At 44.5% G+C, this 17,940-nt stretch overlaps 1 protein-coding gene across 6 annotated transcripts in view; it reads left to right on the top strand.

The window, feature by feature from the left end:
• Positions 1–17,710, top strand: part of LOC118364942 (SEC14-like protein 1) — a 59,575-nt gene extending 41,865 nt beyond the window's left edge. For 3 of the 6 annotated variants that reach the window (XM_052490571.1, XM_052490569.1, XM_052490570.1), the window contains 15 exons: positions 3,327–3,476; positions 4,301–4,432; positions 6,375–6,503; positions 7,120–7,417; positions 7,579–7,688; positions 7,850–8,084; positions 10,237–10,325; positions 10,431–10,501; positions 11,312–11,483; positions 11,645–11,779; positions 11,948–12,082; positions 12,553–12,810; positions 13,073–13,251; positions 13,541–13,567; positions 14,725–17,710. In XM_052490571.1, the coding sequence (XP_052346531.1) occupies positions 3,327–3,476; positions 4,301–4,432; positions 6,375–6,503; positions 7,120–7,417; positions 7,579–7,688; positions 7,850–8,084; positions 10,237–10,325; positions 10,431–10,501; positions 11,312–11,483; positions 11,645–11,779; positions 11,948–12,082; positions 12,553–12,810; positions 13,073–13,251; positions 13,541–13,567; positions 14,725–14,824 (2,220 nt within the window). In that variant the 3' untranslated portion in view covers positions 14,825–17,710. The remainder of the gene's footprint in view (positions 1–3,326; positions 3,477–4,300; positions 4,433–6,374; positions 6,504–7,119; positions 7,418–7,578; positions 7,689–7,849; positions 8,085–10,236; positions 10,326–10,430; positions 10,502–11,311; positions 11,484–11,644; positions 11,780–11,947; positions 12,083–12,552; positions 12,811–13,072; positions 13,252–13,540; positions 13,568–14,724) is intronic. The other 3 variants (XM_052490573.1, XM_052490572.1, XM_052490574.1) reach the window with 3 other exon arrangements.
• The last annotated feature ends 230 nt before the right edge of the window (positions 17,711–17,940 follow it).

Here is a 17,940-nt window from a genome sequence, read left to right as displayed (position 1 = left end):
GAGGGATACAAAGTAGGCTTATAATTAAAGTACTTGGTTCCACACAGGTGTGGAATTAAGCAATTAACATCCCATCATGATTAGTGTCATGTATAAAAAAATGCTGGGCAGGCCATTACTTTGGCAACCAGGGCTATGCCCCCATCCACAGAGTTTGAGCATGAAAATGATTGTAAAACGTATGCCATAGCCCTCTGTCACCAGATCTCAACCCAATTGAACACAGATTCGAATTGGAGTGGTGCCTGAGACGGGGTTTTCCATCAACAAAACACCAAATGATGGAATTTCTCGTGGAAGAATGGTGTCGAGTCCCTCCAATAGATTTCCAGACACTTGTAGAATCGATGCCAAGGTGCATTGAAGCTGTTCTGACTCGTGGTGCCCCCTCCCTATTAAGACACGATGTTGGGGTTTCCTTTATTTTGGCAGTTACATGTCTTTGGCCTTCCTTGTTTTTGGTCTGAAACGTCATGTTTGACATAAGGGTAAATCCATTTGGTTTCAATCACTTTTTGACTGCATCCCTTTTAATTAAAACAACTTTCCATGTGTGTTTTCCCATGGAAGAAGTGGTCATAAAATGACTTTTTGGACCTTAATGCCAACACATTTGGGAGATGAAGTTTTTTTGCATTTCATGTCGAGACAGCCACAAACAACATGGAAAAATGAAAAATGTTGAGTTTGATAGCTTTTAAAAGCTAACAGTGATATCAAACTATTTTATTATTTCATGAAATAGATGTATGGAAATATGAAATTGTAAACCTTTTCAACTGATTTGTGTAATATTTGTAAATTATATTATTTTGTAGCGTAGAACCCTACATAAACACAAAAAACCTTGGATGCAAAATAGTGTTTAACCTGGAACATATGCCAATATGTAAGAAACATGTTTTTTTTTCTCTCCAGAAATGATCAAATAGGTTGACAACCCTGTTTTGTGAGCTTTTAAATATCAATCTCAACTGTTTATCTTTCCCAGTGATGAAGACATGGATGTCTCATGGTATGATGGGGTATGCAAAATGCCTCAAATTTGATCACCTTTATCTCTTGGCATTCAGATCCATCACGTCACTTTCTGAGCACTTCTACAATGGGCAAATATGTACGGGGTGTTTTGTTCAAATCAAAAGGGGTGCTGTCAAAGTGATTTGAATTGAAATGGATTTACCAAGAAATGTTTGCTTTGTTTATGCAGTCTGTGGTGTGAATTGTTGTTATTGGGCATGATGATTGACGTTTGTTATATATATATGTATGTGTGTGTGTGTTTTATATAACAGTCTGTTTTTGTGTTGAGGTATGTTGTTGGGTGTGAAGAATTCTGTTTGTTGTATTTTGCCTGCCCCTTCATGTGATGTTTAGCGCCGTTGAGAGCATTTTGTTGATGTTGATGCAGTAGTCTGTCTGGATGGGCGAACACCAAACACCGTGTTTACTCCTGCCATAGTGCTGACTGTACGCCTCTGAGAGCCTCTGTTCTAGACCTTTGTTCTAGACCTGTGAGAAAAACAGAACTCAGCATGATTATAGTGGGGCCAGCTCAATGTCTGTGTCTCAAATGGCACCCTATTGCTTATATAGTGCACTATTTTAGCACTTTAGGGAATATATTGCCATTGGGGACGCAGGCAAACAGCCCTGGCTGTTTTATTAGGCAGTCTGGTACCATGCTGACTGGAGATACAAAGAACGGGGGGTGCAGGTATTGCCAATTTCCAAAGCCCCTACTTAGCCTGGTTTGCTCATGGCCTCACACCCCGGCCTGAATACCGGTCCCATTTTTAGCAGGGTAAGCTCTAGCCCTTATTACAGTTATATGACAAGGCCCATGTCTAGGCTTCCGGGGTGTTTCTCAACCTCCAGTCTGTGGCCCCAAAAAGGAAAAGCCATAGCTTGCGAGTCCCTGGTATGAAAAGGATTGGAAAACACTGGTTTTAGAGGACCTGAGCTGAACCCAATGCCTTTTCAGAGGTCGGGGACATCTTGCTCCAGTATAACTGATGAACACATCCAACCTCGCTCTCTTACTTAGCTTTTACATGTATGTTTCCAGTCTGAGCCATCTTGACTAAGTGGTTGATTTGTGCCCAGTGGTGGCCTCACATTGCCCGAACGACCACTTCCCTCATTTTTCTCTCTCCTTCCTCTCTTCTCTCGGTCGCTCGCTCTCTCCAGACTGCAGAATCCAACTGGGCCAGGATAAGAGTCTGCCCATTCAGCACAAAATGAAATAAAATAATGGTATCTAGAGCAGCCAAGAAGAAGTAGACCAAATGAGTTCCTTTATTACAACACAGGGCACAGACTTGGCCTAGAATTAGCAAAGATGCTGTCATCGTGTACAAGTCCCTTGACTGTTCTGAGCGCGGTGTCACTTTGTCTCCCACACCTCTCCAAACTGATCGGGGACCTGTCCATACATGTATTTTCATGTCCCCTGGCTGCTTACATAACCCTGCCAATCTGGTCCAGGATCAGTAATAAAACATTATGAAAGCAATGCCAGGTTCATTGTGGGCCAAAGACCTTACGTTGTGTAACAGCTGCCTTCAGCAGCAGAATACATTGAGGGCTGTGTCTGAAATGATACCCTAATCCCTACATCGTGCACTACTTTTGACTAGGGTGCCATTTTGGTTGCAACCTAGGTGGTGTTGTGGTTTATGAGCAGAATTCTACTGATATATATTGTGCCTTGGGGTGCCTTTTTACTAGGCTTTTCTTATAACTGGGCTTGTTATTACTAGGCCTATTATTTTGCATCCCAAGATAATGAAACGATGCATTGTGTATTGCTGGCGCGTGTGCCAGCTGCTGAGACAATTGGATACGAGTCGACGTTAGTGAGGGGATGTGTGGGTCGCGGAGTAGACCTGAATGGTGTTTTGTCTCTGTCCTAACCCCTCGTGGTCCTTCTGTAGCTCAGTTGGTAGAGCATGGCGCTTGTAACGCCAGGGTAGTGGGTTCGATTCCCGGGACCACCCATACGTAGAATGTATGCACACATGACTGTAAGTCGCTTTGGATAAAAGCGTCTGCTAAATGGCATATATTGTCAACCTTTATCACTTTCTTTCTCTTGCTCACTTTTTTTTGAGATATGAGAACAGCTGACAATGTTGATTTTGGGAACTAGGCTATTTCATTAAATGTCACTGTTGGAGATACAAATGCTAGAATATCTTGTCTGATATGTCTCACTCTCTCTCAATTCAATCAACTTTATTAACATGGACGGTAAAGGAGTTTGCGTTGCCAAAACACACGAGTCCCACACTTAAAAACCCTTTCTCTTTCCGTCTCTCTCGCAGGCCTACGAGAGGCGATTCCCCACGTGTCACCTGATTCCCATGTTTGTGGACAGCGAGGTGTTGGAGGAAACTGAGAGCGAGGACGGATCCGTACACAATGTCCAGCGCCGCTGCAAACTGGACGTGGACGCCCCTCGTCTCCTCAAGCGGGTACGGCTAACCTGTCGCTAACTTCCCTCTTGAGTCTGGTCGGTCAACCAATCAAATGTATTCATAAAGCATTGTCAGTTGACGTGAGTCTTGTACTTTTTAAAGTCCTTTTGTACCTCAGGGGTTGTCACAAAGTGCTTTACAGTAACACAGCCTAGACCCCAAAGGCCAAGCAAAAGCAGAAGCCGTTTGAGTAATGTTTTAAGTTTCCGCTCAATGTTTCAAGATTTCTATGAAATATGACCTAGAATTACTTAAAATTAGTGAAATAGTTTTCGTTCCAATTTTTTTAATTTGATTAAATATGTTTAAAAAGTATATTTTCTGTGTTGGAATGGTGTTGGCTTACCCCAACCACAGAGTGGTGTTGACATATACCGGTCATTCAAAATATTGATGTGAGTAGATCGCTGATTGGCCAGCTCATCCTCCTCAGGAAGATGACATGTTCTACGAGGAAATAGCAAGCATTTTTTTAAACTGTCTATTTGAGATACAAGTTTGATATTTGAGCGTTTTTCTCCAATTTATGCTTTGGCCACGAATTCGAGTATAGGACGAGTCAGCAACATTATTTGGATACGAGTTAACAGAATATTCATTTTAAGTGAGATTTTCAGGGGACAGTTTAAATGAAGTAGCATTTGAAACATCTGTAGCTTGTATTCTAAGCGAAGCTGACATGACGGGGGGGAAAAACCAAATCAAAAGACCGTAACACCCAAATCAGGCATCGGCCATTTTGTAATCGGTGTATCCGTTTTTCCTTTTTGACCATTTTAGTTTTGCTGCAACTGGTTTCATCAGTGTCCTTTTGTGCGCAGATTGCGGGGGTGGACTATGTGTACTTCAGCCAGGAGAACACTCTGAACAAGAGAGAGAGGACGCTCCACATCGAGTCCCACAACGAGACCTTCTCCAACAGAGTCATCATCCACGAACTCTGCAGCTACTCGGTGTGTTACACACACACACACGCGCATGCACACACACGTGCCATACACACACACATTAAATTGTAGCTTTGGTTAGAATGGTTACATAAGCTACCTGTCCATTCGCTAACACACATTCAAGCCTTGGCTTTAATTTGTCAAATGCGTGCGCACACACACACTCAATCACACACACACACACACACACACACAAATCCCTGTTAAACCACTTTGAAGCCAGCTGTCGACAGCACACCTATGCATTGGACGGATCAAGCGGTATTCCAACCAGCTCCTGATATGTAGCTACAGTACACACACGTCACTTCAGTCTTAGTTTTATATCACCTTATCTCACACGACACTTACACACAGCCCTGTAAAAGCAAGTTGTCGACAGCACACTTATGTCTGAACCCCCTCCCTCCAATGCACTCACAATGCTTCTCTCCAAATAGACAGAGAAAGCTGTGTTCCAACCAGCCTCTCATATGCTGCTTCCTTCCCACTGAATAATTCAGACCTCCCATTGTTACCGGCAGCACTCCGCCTCAACACACTCACACACTATTCTGGAGTCAGTTCTTTCACACCTCCCAGACCTATTGCGGTGTGTTGCCCCACTCCCTCCTCTGACCTCAGTGCTACTCTCACCAGGCTCCCGTGGTGAATGAATGTGCTCTGAGTTAATGAGGTCAAGCACATTGCATTAGCGTCTAACGAGGCTAGCGGGCCTATTTTAGGTCCGCTATGCAGCTTTGTGAAGAACAGTTACAGTTAGCCTGCGGGTGCTAACGAGGCTCGGCAGCTCAATTAGACGGAGCTAAAGTTGGCTAAAGCTGACATATTTTGGTAGCCAGAGATAGCCAGGTATCCAGCGCCAGAGCTAGCCGAAGAGCTACATCGTAAAATAATCTCTGTCAGTCGTTGTGTCACGGAGGGATCACTGTATGACTTGCCTCGGTTTGCCTAGCGGTGTCTGACAATCAACACTCTCACTCCCAGTCCTATCTAAACACTCCACTCACTGACATCTGACACTCTCACTCCCAGTCCTATCTAACACACTCCACTCACTGACATCTGACACTCTCACTCCCAGTCTTTTCTAGCACACTCCACTCACTGACATCTGACACTCTCACTCCCAGTCCTATCTAACACTCTCCACTCACTAACATCTGACACTCTCACTCCCAGTCCTATCTAACACACTCCACTCACTGACATCTGACACTCTCACTCCCAGTCCTATCTAACACTCTCCACTCACTGACATCTGACACTCCCAGTCCCCAGTCCTATCTAACACTCTCCACTCACTAACATCTGACACTCTCACTCCCAGTCCTATATCCACTCACTGACATCTGACACTCTCACTCCCAGTCCTATCTAACACTCTCCACTCTATCTGACACTCCCAGTCCTATCTAACACACTCCACTCACTGACATCTGACACTCTCACTCCCAGTCCTATCTAACACACTCCACTCACTGACATCTGACACTCCCAGTCCTATCTAACACACTCCACTCACTGACATCTGACACTCCCAGTCCTATCTAACACACTCCACTCACTGACATCTGACACTCCCAGTCCTATCTAACACACTCTACTCACTGACATCTGACACTCCCAGTCCTATCTAACACACTCCACTCAGACATCTGACAAAATCTATTTTGATACAATCTCAGGCTGTGTGAATGTGTTGTCTGTGCTTGATACCGTCACCAAATTCCCCCCTACTATCAATATTTGTTGGCATATAACGGCACAACCTGTCAGTATTGGTATAATGCCAGTGGGTAGTGTCATCGGTACGCACTCCCACACACAGCTGAGGATGTGTGGCTTGTAGTGTGCGTCACCGCTCGGCACAGAGTCATATTGCCATGTGTGGTTGCCACGGTAACACTTGTAACTTCACTTTCGTGTGTGTGTGTGTGTGCAGGCCCACCCTGAGAATGAGGACTGGACGTGTTTCGAGCAGTCGGCCAGCCTGGACATCAAGTCGTTCTTCGGCTTCGAGAGCACAGTGGAGAAGATAGCCATGAAGCAGTACGCCAGCAGTATCAAGAAGGTGTGTGTGAGCGCCGGATCTGATCAGGGTCATATTCATTAGACACTGACAGTAAGTAAACAGACTGAAAGGTAGCGGGACGACCTGAACCTTGTCAAATAAGAAATGTTGGCTTTCGTTTATCGTTGGTACGTTGCATCCTACTGAATACAACCCAGATGTATCATATTTAGAGAATTCACCAGACGGCAAACATTCCCCTCATGCAAAAAATGATGAATCCAACTAGGCTCCATTTCAACTCAATAAGTGAATTGGCATTCAATTTTTTTTTTTATGACCTAATTGTATTGTGAATTTAATTCATCTCCTGCATTGAGTGAAATGAAAAGGAACTGACCCAACCATGGAATCCAGTGTTAATACAGCAGACATGCCATTGGGCCGTGAGTGGTGAGGTCTAGTGTGAAGTGGCTCTTATTATGTAATGTAAGCCAATTTGCCGAGCCAGTGTAAACAAAGATAAGCTCCAAGTCCCTATTTAGCCTCCTTCCATATTAGTAACTCTAACTCTCTCCTTTTCCTCACTCTGTCACTCTTTCTCTCCTCCCCCCATACTCCCACCCCACCCCTCTCCATCTCTCCATGTCTCTCTCCCTCCCTCTCTCGTCTTCAGGGTAAGGAGATCATAGAGTTCTACCTAAACCAGCTGGAGGAAGAGGGGATAAGCCACGTGCCCCGCTGGACTCCCTCCCTGGATGCTCCCCCCTCCTCCTCCGTCACCACCAAACCTGTCTGTGCCACTCCGAAGCTCCTCCAGCTGGAGCTGCCTGTCACGCCCGCCGTCTCAATCCCCGTGTCCACGGATGCCAATGACCGCGAGCTTGCCGATGCCACCCAAAGTGAAGCCACCAGCAACGATGCCACGAACCAACCTGACGACCAGATGGAGAATCTAACGGGCACGCCCGATGGTTAGTACTGATGGATAATTGAGAAACTGTTCATAAGTTTCAATACGTTAGGAAAATGGGAAACAAGATTTTTTTAGTGGCGTTTAGCTGTGTGATTTGATTTTGAATGAGATTGAATTGACTGACTTGAGAATTCCCCAAATTGTCTGTGTGTGTTGTAGACAAGTTGGATGCAGACTACATCAAGCGCTACTTGGGAGACCTGACTCCTCTGCAGGAGAGCTGTCTGATCAGACTACGACAGTGGCTGCAGGAGAGCCACAAGGGCAAGGTGAGACACACACACACCCTTACAGTTTTCAATACACACATACTAAAGCATATTCTATCTTTTGAAATCATACTCTGCTACTTGAGACACAAACAGAGGCATGTGTGACATGCTCACACGCGCACGCTCTTACCCTGCCACCTCTGACCCCCCCCTTGGAGACCCTTACCCTTACTCCCGCCTCTCCCTCCTCGCCACCTTTCCAGATCCCTAAGGACGAGCACATCCTTCGTTTCCTGCGGGCCAGGGACTTTAACATGGAGAAGGCCAGGGAGATCCTGTGTCAGTCCTTAACATGGAGGAAACAGCACCAGGTGGACTATCTGTTAGAGACGTGGACCTCACCACAGGTCCTCAGTGACTACTACACTGGAGGGTGGCACCACCATGATAAAGGTATGGAGACGGAGAGAAAGAGATGCTCAGGCAGGCGCACGCACGCACGCACACACACATGCACATACATGCACACAATTAGTCGCTAATAATTGTCATGGAGTCTTGATTTGATGTAGAGGGGTAGTCTGATGATGATCACAAAATACAGTTGTCGCTCAGATCTAGACACACGGCACAAACCCTCCTGTACTCATATTATTTACGCATGGTTTAATAAAACTGTTATCTGTGTGTGTCCTGTTTCTTTGTAAGTTGTTAACAGAAGTGACTTCCCAAAATGTCACTTTTTTATTTCACTGTAATAGAAAAATAAGTCCCTGTCTAAGCCACAACTTCCTGTCATACACCATATTCGTCCAATGAAGGAATACAACTTAGAATTGACTGCATTGCAGTTCACCAGTCCCAGTTTTAAAAACGTTGTTACTGCATATTTTCCCTGGGTATTTGCATGCCCTGGTTTATTGCACGTCCCAAGGCATTGCCCTCATCACACAATGAACTGTATAAGAGCCGAGTTTGAGGAGTGGAATAGCCTATCACCTGTTAGGCAGCGTGAGAGCAACTCCTCAAAAAGCTGGTACTGGAGTCTAACGTGCTTTTTGAAATCCAGTCATTGCACAACCAAATAACAATTCAAAAAAGAGCTGTTTTTATTTCTCAACTCGTAATTAAAGTGCGCCTCCCATTCGCCGTTGAAGTGCATCGGCTAAAGTCAACGTTAGGCAGGCTGTCAGCAGGTCACCCACCACTTTACAATGTGAGCTTGAGGCAGTATAATTGTTTGATACTTGACAGTTTTACTTCACTTGAAATAATGAGGCATGTCTTACCTTGCTTCAAAGTAGCATAGCCAAAATTTCAGCAGACTTCCCCATACTATTTAACCAGCATGATTTTTATAAAGACTTCCCCATACCTTTTAACCAGCATGATTTTTATAAAGACTTCCCCATACCTTTTAACCAGCATGATTTTTATAAAGACTTCCCCATACCTTTTAACCAGCATGATTTTTATAAAGACTTCCCCATACCTTTTAACCAGCATGATTTTTATAAAGACTTCCCCATACCTTTTAACCAGCATGATTTTTATAAAGACTTCCCCATACCTTTTAACCAGCATGATTTTTATAAAGACTTCCCCATACCTTTTAACCAGCATGATTTTTATAAAGACTTCCCCATACCTTTTAACCAGCATGATTTTTATAAAGACTTCCCATACCTTTTAACCAGCATGATTTTTATAAAGACTTCCCCATAAGATAAATAGATAAATGCCATTTAGCAGACGCTTTTTCCAAAGCGACTTACAGTCGTGTGCATACATTCTACGTATGGGTGGTCCCGGGATCGAACCCACTACCCTGGCGTTACAAGCGCCATGCTCTACCAACTGAGCTACAGAAGGACCACCCATACCTTTTAACCAGCATGATTTTTATAAAGAATTCCCCATACCTTTTAACCAGCATGATTTTTATAAAAGACTTCCCCATACCTTTTAACCAGCATGATTTTTATAAAGACTTCCCCATACCTTTTAACCAGCATGATTTTTATAAAGACTTCCCCATACCTTTTAACCAGCATGATTTTTATAAAGACTTCCCCATACCTTTTAACCAGCATGATTTTTATAAAGACTTCCCCATACCTTTGAACCAGCATTTCTCACCTGTTCTATTGGTTTTCATATTAACTTTATTTCATTGTCCAGAAGCCAAAGGCACAATCCTGGTCATATTAGCAACTCATCCTAGTTGTTGCTATTGGATTCCACATCTTTCTACGTTTCTAGCAGAGATTTTAATCTCTGTCACATATGGAGCCATTGTCACTGGGTGCACCGTTTTAGAGCTGTGTTTTCCCACTAATTGCTTTTTGGCAAGTGTTTTGAATGTTTTTATATTAGCTGCTTCATTACAGGAGTTGCATGTTCAATAGGGTTGCTATCGTTGTGTGTTTCTCGTAATGAAACATATCGATTCCTTATATGGGTTAGGGTTAGATATTTTCCTGTTTAGAATTTTTTTTTACCGTTTCTTGACTGGTTAATCAGGGTTGGTTAGTCGGAAGCAAAATTTGACCGAAATGTGCATCCCTAGATGACACAAATATACTTATGTCTGTGTGACTTCCAGAGGGTCGTCCTCTCTATATCCTGCGCCTGGGACAGATGGACACCAAGGGGCTGGTCCGAGCCCTGGGGGAGGAGTCTCTACTCAGACACGTGAGTGGGCCTCTTCTACTGTTAATCACAGATGTGGTAACTAAAGTGTGTGTGTTTCTGTGTGTGTGTAAGCATGCCGACATTGTGTGTTTTTTAACCCTTCAGGTTCTATCTATAAACGAGGAAGGCCTCAGGCGCTGTGAGGAGAACACCAAAGTCTTCGGCCGACCAATCAGGTACACACCCCGTTGCTATTTGGTAGCAGCTCCACCACTCCCTCTGATAGGTCAAGTGGAGTTTAAGCCATATTGCATACACCCATCCAGGCCTCTCAGATCTACAGGACACAAGTTCTGTGGGAGAAGGGGGACTCAACAAGTAATGAGCCCTATGGGGCCTCTGAAGCTGTTGCTAAGCTAATGTGAATCATGGGAATTTGCCTTGGTGCAGTGGGGTTATTAACGCAGGGACTGCGGAGTGTGGGGCATGCTCTTTAAAGTTCTCTAGGCAAGATGGAAAGAATGTGGAGGGTTCCTCTGAAAGGTGTGGGTGAGAGCGAGAAGAAGGAAAAAGGAAACCGCACACTGCTCTTGGTAGTATCGCTGATATTTAACAAGCTTGAGTATTGGCATTCGTCAGAGGTTTTTTGAAAGGTGTGGGTGAGAGAGACGGGGAAATTGGGCGAGTGACCGAGAAATTGGGCGAGTGAGAGGAGGAATGGAAAAGAGAGGGACGGGGAAAAAGAGAGCGAGAATGTGAGAATAGAGGTGTTGTCTGGCAGCCGTCAGGCTTATCAGATGGACGTGACTATGGAGCGAAGCCATGCAGGACTGTTTCTCGGGTGTGCTAGGGTGGAAAGCCACGGAGCTTCCCTCGCGCAAGACCGAGGCAGCGAGAGAGTCCCGGATTGAGAGAGGGGGAGGAATATGTCTCCGATTTTTGACGTCTGGGTCGAATTTGGAAATGTAACGTGTGTTGTACTTTAAAATCTGTGCATAGTACTTCAAATGTTCTCCAACCTCTCTCTCTCTCGCTCTCCCCTCTAGTTGTTGGACGTGTCTGGTAGACCTCGAAGGGCTAAACATGCGCCACCTGTGGCGACCGGGGGTTAAGGCCCTTCTGAGAATCATTGAGGTGGTGGAGGCCAACTACCCAGAGACCCTGGGACGCCTGCTCATACTGAGGGCTCCTCGAGTCTTCCCTGTGCTCTGGACCCTGGTGAGACACGATGAAATGCTATGGCTGGAGACTCCTCTAAACGGCACCCTATTCCCTATATGGTGCTTACGGGGCACTAGATGAGATGCCATTAGGCATGATGTGTTTAGGCGGGAGCAGTAGGGTGTTGACTCGTCCCACCGTCTCTGTCCTGTGTTCAGGTGAGCCCGTTCATCGACGAGAACACCCGTAAGAAGTTCCTGATCTACGCTGGAAATGACTACCAGGGCCCCGGCGGCCTGCTGGACTACATAGACAAGGAGGTCATCCCTGACTTCCTGGGAGGAGAGTGTATGGTGAGTGTGTGTGGTGTCATCACCCAACATAGTCACATTGTCGTGTGGTTGCCATGATCACGTTTGTAATCCCTTTCTTTTTCACGGCTGTGCGGCGCATATACACGATATTATCTGTGTGGAGCAGAATGACATGTACTTTCTGGTGTGGCCTAATTCTGTGTGCAGTGTGAAGTCCCAGAGGGAGGCCTGGTTCCCAAGTCTCTGTACCGTACTGCAGAGGAGCTGGAGAACGAAGACATCAGCCTGTGGACAGAGACTATCTACCAGAGTGCCAGCGTCTTCAAGGGAGCGCCCCACGAGGTGAGCCCCCAACACAGTGCACCTCGGCTGGGGCGGAGCAGAGAGGACTCGAGGAGAGCGGGGGCGACTGTGGCCTTGGCTGGAGCTTTTGAAGTAGTTTGTGGGGGGAATAAGTTGCTTGACCGACACTGCCACCCACTGGAGAAGTCCTGAAAGTGCATTCAAACTGATCTTCAGACATTTAGCCACTGTTCTGTTACCAATTGAACATGAATGTTGCTTTGAGGGGAATCTGCACCCATTTGTTATTTTTGTTTCTGTTACATAAAAGTAGATGGATGATATAAATCTGTTTATAAAAGGAGCCGTGTGGTAACTAGTCGGTAGAAATCTGCTGTCTTTCCTCCTCCTGTCATCTGTCCTTTTCTCTCATTCTTTTTCTTTCTTTTATTTCTACTTTTCTCTCCCCTCTCTCCTTCAATAATATATAATAACCCTCCTCTCTTCATCTCCCTGCTTTCCCCTGCCAGGTGGTGCTCGAGATCATCGACGCCGCCTCCGTGATCACCTGGGACTTTGACGTGTGTAAGGGTGACGTGGTCTTCCACCTCTACCACTCCAAGCGCGCCCCACAACCCCCCCGCAAGGACCCCCTAGTGGGGCAACACAGCAGCATCACCACCCCCGGGGGGAACAACGTCCAGCTCATAGACAAGTCCTGGACCTTAGGCCTGGACTACAGCATGGTGGAGTCACCACTCACCTGCAAGGAGGGCGAGAGCGTGCAGGTCAGCACTGGAGCAGCACACTAGTTCTTCATAGTATTGAGAAAGACATCAGGCATGCAGGTGGCTCTTTTTGTCAGTGCCTGAGAGAATCTCTTGACTGAATTAATGAATTAAGATTGACTCATTCAAATATACAGGTTTGCGTATTACACCCATGTTGAAACCAGTTCATTCAATACTTAATGTTAAGAACGTTCAGATTGACAATGATTTAAAACCTCTCATCTAATGCATTTCCCCCTCTCGCCGTCCCTCTTCCCAGGGTTCCCACGTGACCAGGTGGCCCGGGTTCTACATCCTGCAGTGGAGGTTCCACACCATGCCGGGCAGCGCCTCCACCAACCTGCCCCGCGTGGACGACGTCCTCGCCTCCCTGCAGGTCTCCTCACACAAGTGCAAAGTCATGTACTACACAGAGGTCATTGGCTCCGAGGACTTCAGGTTAGTGTGTGTGTGAGCTGATATCAAATGGGTCATCAAACTGTCATCTTTTTAAATCATACTGTATTTTGTGTTATTATTGTATTGTATCATCACTTTCTTCCATTTGATATTTTTTTGTATACAACATTGACATTAATGTAACCATTATTATGAAGTGCCAAGTGTAGGCTTCCCCTCCTAAAGAGAGAGTTGTCCGTTTTACCCTTCACTCTTTCTTTTCAATGCGCTCCTGTCCTCTTATCGCTCACCAACACCTCTTCCACTCCTTCTGTCTCTTCCTGTGAAGAACGGCTTGCTTTGACGTTCAAAGTTTGTAAGTGGACTTGTGCTCCCTTAGCTTTGCATTGCGTTTGGTTGCTTACGAGAACTCCCATTAAACAGTTAGCGACAGCTCTGTAAGACGCTAAGCATCCTGACCCTTCGCGTATGGCTTTATTTGAGCATTACCTCACCAGCAATGCTAGGCTTTCTCTTTTTGTGCTTTAGCTAGAGAAAGGCCACTCGCACTCACTCACTAAGCTAGTCTCTCCCTTGCTTGCATGAATGACTAACAGACACATGCTTTTTTAAAGTTTGAGTTGCCTTCCTCCTTTGCCACAAAGGGCTACCTGTATTTCAGGGTTCCCCTACTGGTGGCTCGCGGGTGGGTTTATTTATTTACATTGTTGGACATAACAGAATGATTTAAAGTGATTTTTAATTTAGGAAATCTGTTCCCAAGTATTCCCATGCATCATGGAGGCACGTGACGTCATACAAATCAAAGTCATTGTAAAATGATTCGGGATTTAATCCAAATATGATTTCTGTTTGGGCTTCTTGCGGTCAATTTGCAGTCTACAAATGATTTGTAATTATGTTCCGGCCCCCCGACCATCGGCCCACAGCTGAATGTAGCTGACGATCCCTGCCGTGTTTTTCTGCCTCTGCAAATTGGTTGATAAGGATAAGAAGTCTTTAATTCATGCCCCTCGAAACTAATCACTGAAGCATGAGAGGCCATGTTTTAGTCACCGTGGGTTAGAGGAACCTATTTGGAGCAGTATGCTAAATGAGTGTCACACAGTGGATTCACCTCCGTTTGGTTTGACTTGCTGCATGATCTACACTATTCGGCACTAGACTTGACAAAGCAGGAGCTGGAGATGGGCGTCATTAATACCAGACCAGGGATGAAATACTATTTGAAATCATTTCCTATGTGACAAAACATTATTATTATTAGTTTTATGCTTAAGCTGTGCTTGAGTGAGCTTTCCTTTTGCAATATAACCAATAAACGAGTCCCACAAGTGCAAACCCCTCCCACCTATCACAACTAATGCAAACACTCAAAGAAATTGAAACATTTCAAATAGTTTTTGCACCCAGGTCTGTTTTAAGCCCATTTAGTATGTAGTTCTAAAACCTGTTAGGCCAACAATAAGAAAACATTTAAATAAATGAATCTAACTTTTTTTTTTTACTCAGGGGCTCTATGACCAGTTTGGAGTCGAGCCACAGTGGTTTCTCCCAGCTCAGCCACGCCACCTCTAACCACTCCCAGTCCAGCTCCATGATCTCCAGGTAGAGGACTACATCTCCTGCCAAGGACTACAATTCTTCCTCTTCTGAACTACCAAGTCCCAGCTCCTCCAGCCTTCACAATCCACACTTTCCGCCCTAACCACCTCAAACCTGTACTACTATTAGTCAGTCACAATGTGGATCTGAAGCATGCTTGCACAACAGAGGAGAAAGAACATGTCGGGAGTTGAAAAACTGAGAACAAAGACTTGTGATTTAAAGGGCTCCGTCTTTTTTCTTGCAGCAGGCCATGTATATTTCTTCCCAGCTTTCTGCTGGGCTGCTGAACAGAACGTTGGCAGAACGTTTTTTCTGCTTGCTGAGACTTTGGTAGGTGTGGGAAGTGACGCACCCATGGATGCCGGATCAAGCAATTGTCACACTCATCTAAGGAGCTGTGAGACCGGATTAAAAACCGGATGCGCCGTTACGTATATGCATTAGAACACTTTACACATATGCACACCTCCAAGGTGTTGGTGATACGGGGATGCGCTGTCACATAAGAACATGGACACTTTATAGGTTGAAGAAACGGGATGCGCTGTTACATAAGAACATGGACACTTTATAGGTTGAAGAAACGGGATGCGCTGTTACCTGCAGACAAACATGCTCAAATATCAGAAGACGCACAAACGCATACTGTATCGACACAAACCATAATCACACCTGCAATGGCATGAAAAACTACAGTGTTTGCCATATCACCAGTGGGGTTTGTCTCTACTCTGTAAATTGTTTATAGGTCCAGATTGGGGTAAAGCCGTAGCGAGGTATCGTTTAGAAGCAATAAGCAATAAGAGTTCGAATTTATACTATTGACATAATTACATTTCTATTTATCATAAAAATGTGTGTATGGAGGTTTGTCCTCATGGGTGCAATGTTTAGGTGACCTTCCAGTTCCTGGGTGACTAGATGGATGGACAGACGGGCACATTTTTAATTTAGCTAAACTTTCATTTGGAGAAATAGCCAGAAGAAATTGCCAGAGGTTATTTTGGAAATTGGAATTCACAAATGGAATTTGAATTAACACATTTTGAATGTGTTTGCAAATTAATCTACAACTATTAGTATCTTTTTGGCACGAGACACTTAACCAATTCTTGAATTTCAATTACTCGGACTTGAATTTGAGTGGATTCCGCCCCAAAATGAGTGTTTCCCGTCTCTCCCCGACTGCAGGATTGAACCTGACCCGTAGCTAGGCGCGTGGAGTGCTTTTGCTAGCCAAGGGAATGTCCCGAACTGTCAGGGTCACAGGTTGAATAGGTCAAATTGTTGCTATTCTTTTTAAAGGTGTGGATATAGAGGGAGGAAGTTAATGTTTTTTTGTGGTGAAAGCTTAGTCATTTGCTACTGCTTCATTCATAGAAATGTATTGATGCGCACATGTACTTGGGCTTGTGCTGGTTGGGTTGTGTTTTCAGTGAGAGTGAAGTGTGTTACTGCATGCTCATATGGGGATATGGTTGATTGATTGATTTTAGTTCAGGAGTTACCATAGTAACTACTCATGAACCATTTGTTAGGACCATTTTAGCCTTTGTAACCAACCATGTATATAAGAAATATATCTGCTTGGTTAGGGGACACCCCCTTTGCCTCGACTGAGCGAAATTGACGATGTTTCCATTGTAATGCAACGTACCCATGCAAATAATGCTCTGTACAGCCACCTTGTGCTTCTAAAGCACCAAAGACCAGCCAACAAAAAAAAACTGTCCGTTCCATCTTCTAGTTTCAATGTTGTTGTTTTTTTGTCAAGCTAGTTTGGAGTGTTTTAGGGGCTGTTTTGTGAGCTTCAAGCTCACAGAAGAGACATTGAACTTTTCTACAGATCAGACTATAGGCCTGTTTCAAAGGATTGGCAAGCTTTTTGCCTTGCATTGCAAGCTGAGGCTCTCTCAAGACAAGCCCATCCAGCCTGGTCAGTACCACCATGCTGCTGCTTGACGTCAGAGGGCCAAAGACATGTTTGTTGATGGGCGTCGGCTCTCGCTCCCAAGGATTATCGGCCAATCAGGACCAGTCTGTTTTTAACAGCTTTTTGAGATGCTACTTTTTTTTAACGATGATAACGAAAACCCAAGGTCAAAGTGAACAGTCTATAATGTACAGTGTGTGTCTAACTGGAATAACAAAGTGCTCAGAACGAGGGCTGTTCAGAATGAACTCATTTATTAAGTTAAAGTGATTGAATGGAATAATGAATAACTGTAAATGTCTAAGGGTGTCACCCAGGTCAGGTCTGAGGATGTGTAGTTGTACGTAACCTGTTTTTTTTCTGTACTAATTCTAACCTTGAATTATGTCTCGAGATAGTTTCCTACTTTCCAGCTCTTTATCAAAGGAAACTCAATGTCCACAATGTGTAACGTGCTCAACGGTTCACCGAGCTGTAGAGAAAGGTTCCAGCCCTGAATAGGTCTTTGTTCCCTCTCACAGTCCTGTCGTGGTCCAATGTTCGTTTTTCTTCAGCCGAGTTGGAACAGTGCTTTAGAAGTGTCTCACTGTCTTGTTTTAAACCAGAGACCGATTTCTTCCGTTACCTTTCAGTTTCATCAGCTGACCTCAACATGGGGTCACTGCCACGACTGAAATGTGTCTGCTATGTAACCTGTTTTGCTCTACTTCTGTCAACCGTCACTTCTACTTATCTCATTTACATATGAGGGCTATTTCTGTCTTGTTTGTCTGTGTCACCAACCATATCCTGATTTCTCCATTTCTCTCATCTAGCCTCCCTTCCTATAAGACAATGATAATATTGCATATCTTTATTTCCATCGAAATTCATGTTTAAAGAAAGAACTTTGAATTAATATAAAATAGCACCTTTACAATTTTTCAAACCATTAAACTTGAATTATGAGAATTTAAAGTTGTCTTGTTTGTGAAACATATCTTTCTACGTTTGAGCCGGCTTCAACCTGCAATGCACGCAGCAATCTTAGTTTAAACTCTACTTGACTGTGTCAATGTGGATACATTTAGTTATCTGTATGTAGGTGACTTGAGCTAACTCAGACAAAATGATAATCAGAAAGAGTTGAACATTGAATGGATGAACAGATGGATGGGATTACGTGAAAGCCAGGGTGAAAAGGTGGG

Source organism: Oncorhynchus keta, chromosome 32 (genome assembly GCF_023373465.1).
Source record: "Oncorhynchus keta strain PuntledgeMale-10-30-2019 chromosome 32, Oket_V2, whole genome shotgun sequence".
NCBI classification, from domain to species: Eukaryota; Metazoa; Chordata; class Actinopteri; order Salmoniformes; family Salmonidae; genus Oncorhynchus; species Oncorhynchus keta.
This window is presented reverse-complemented; position numbering and strand designations above follow the sequence as displayed.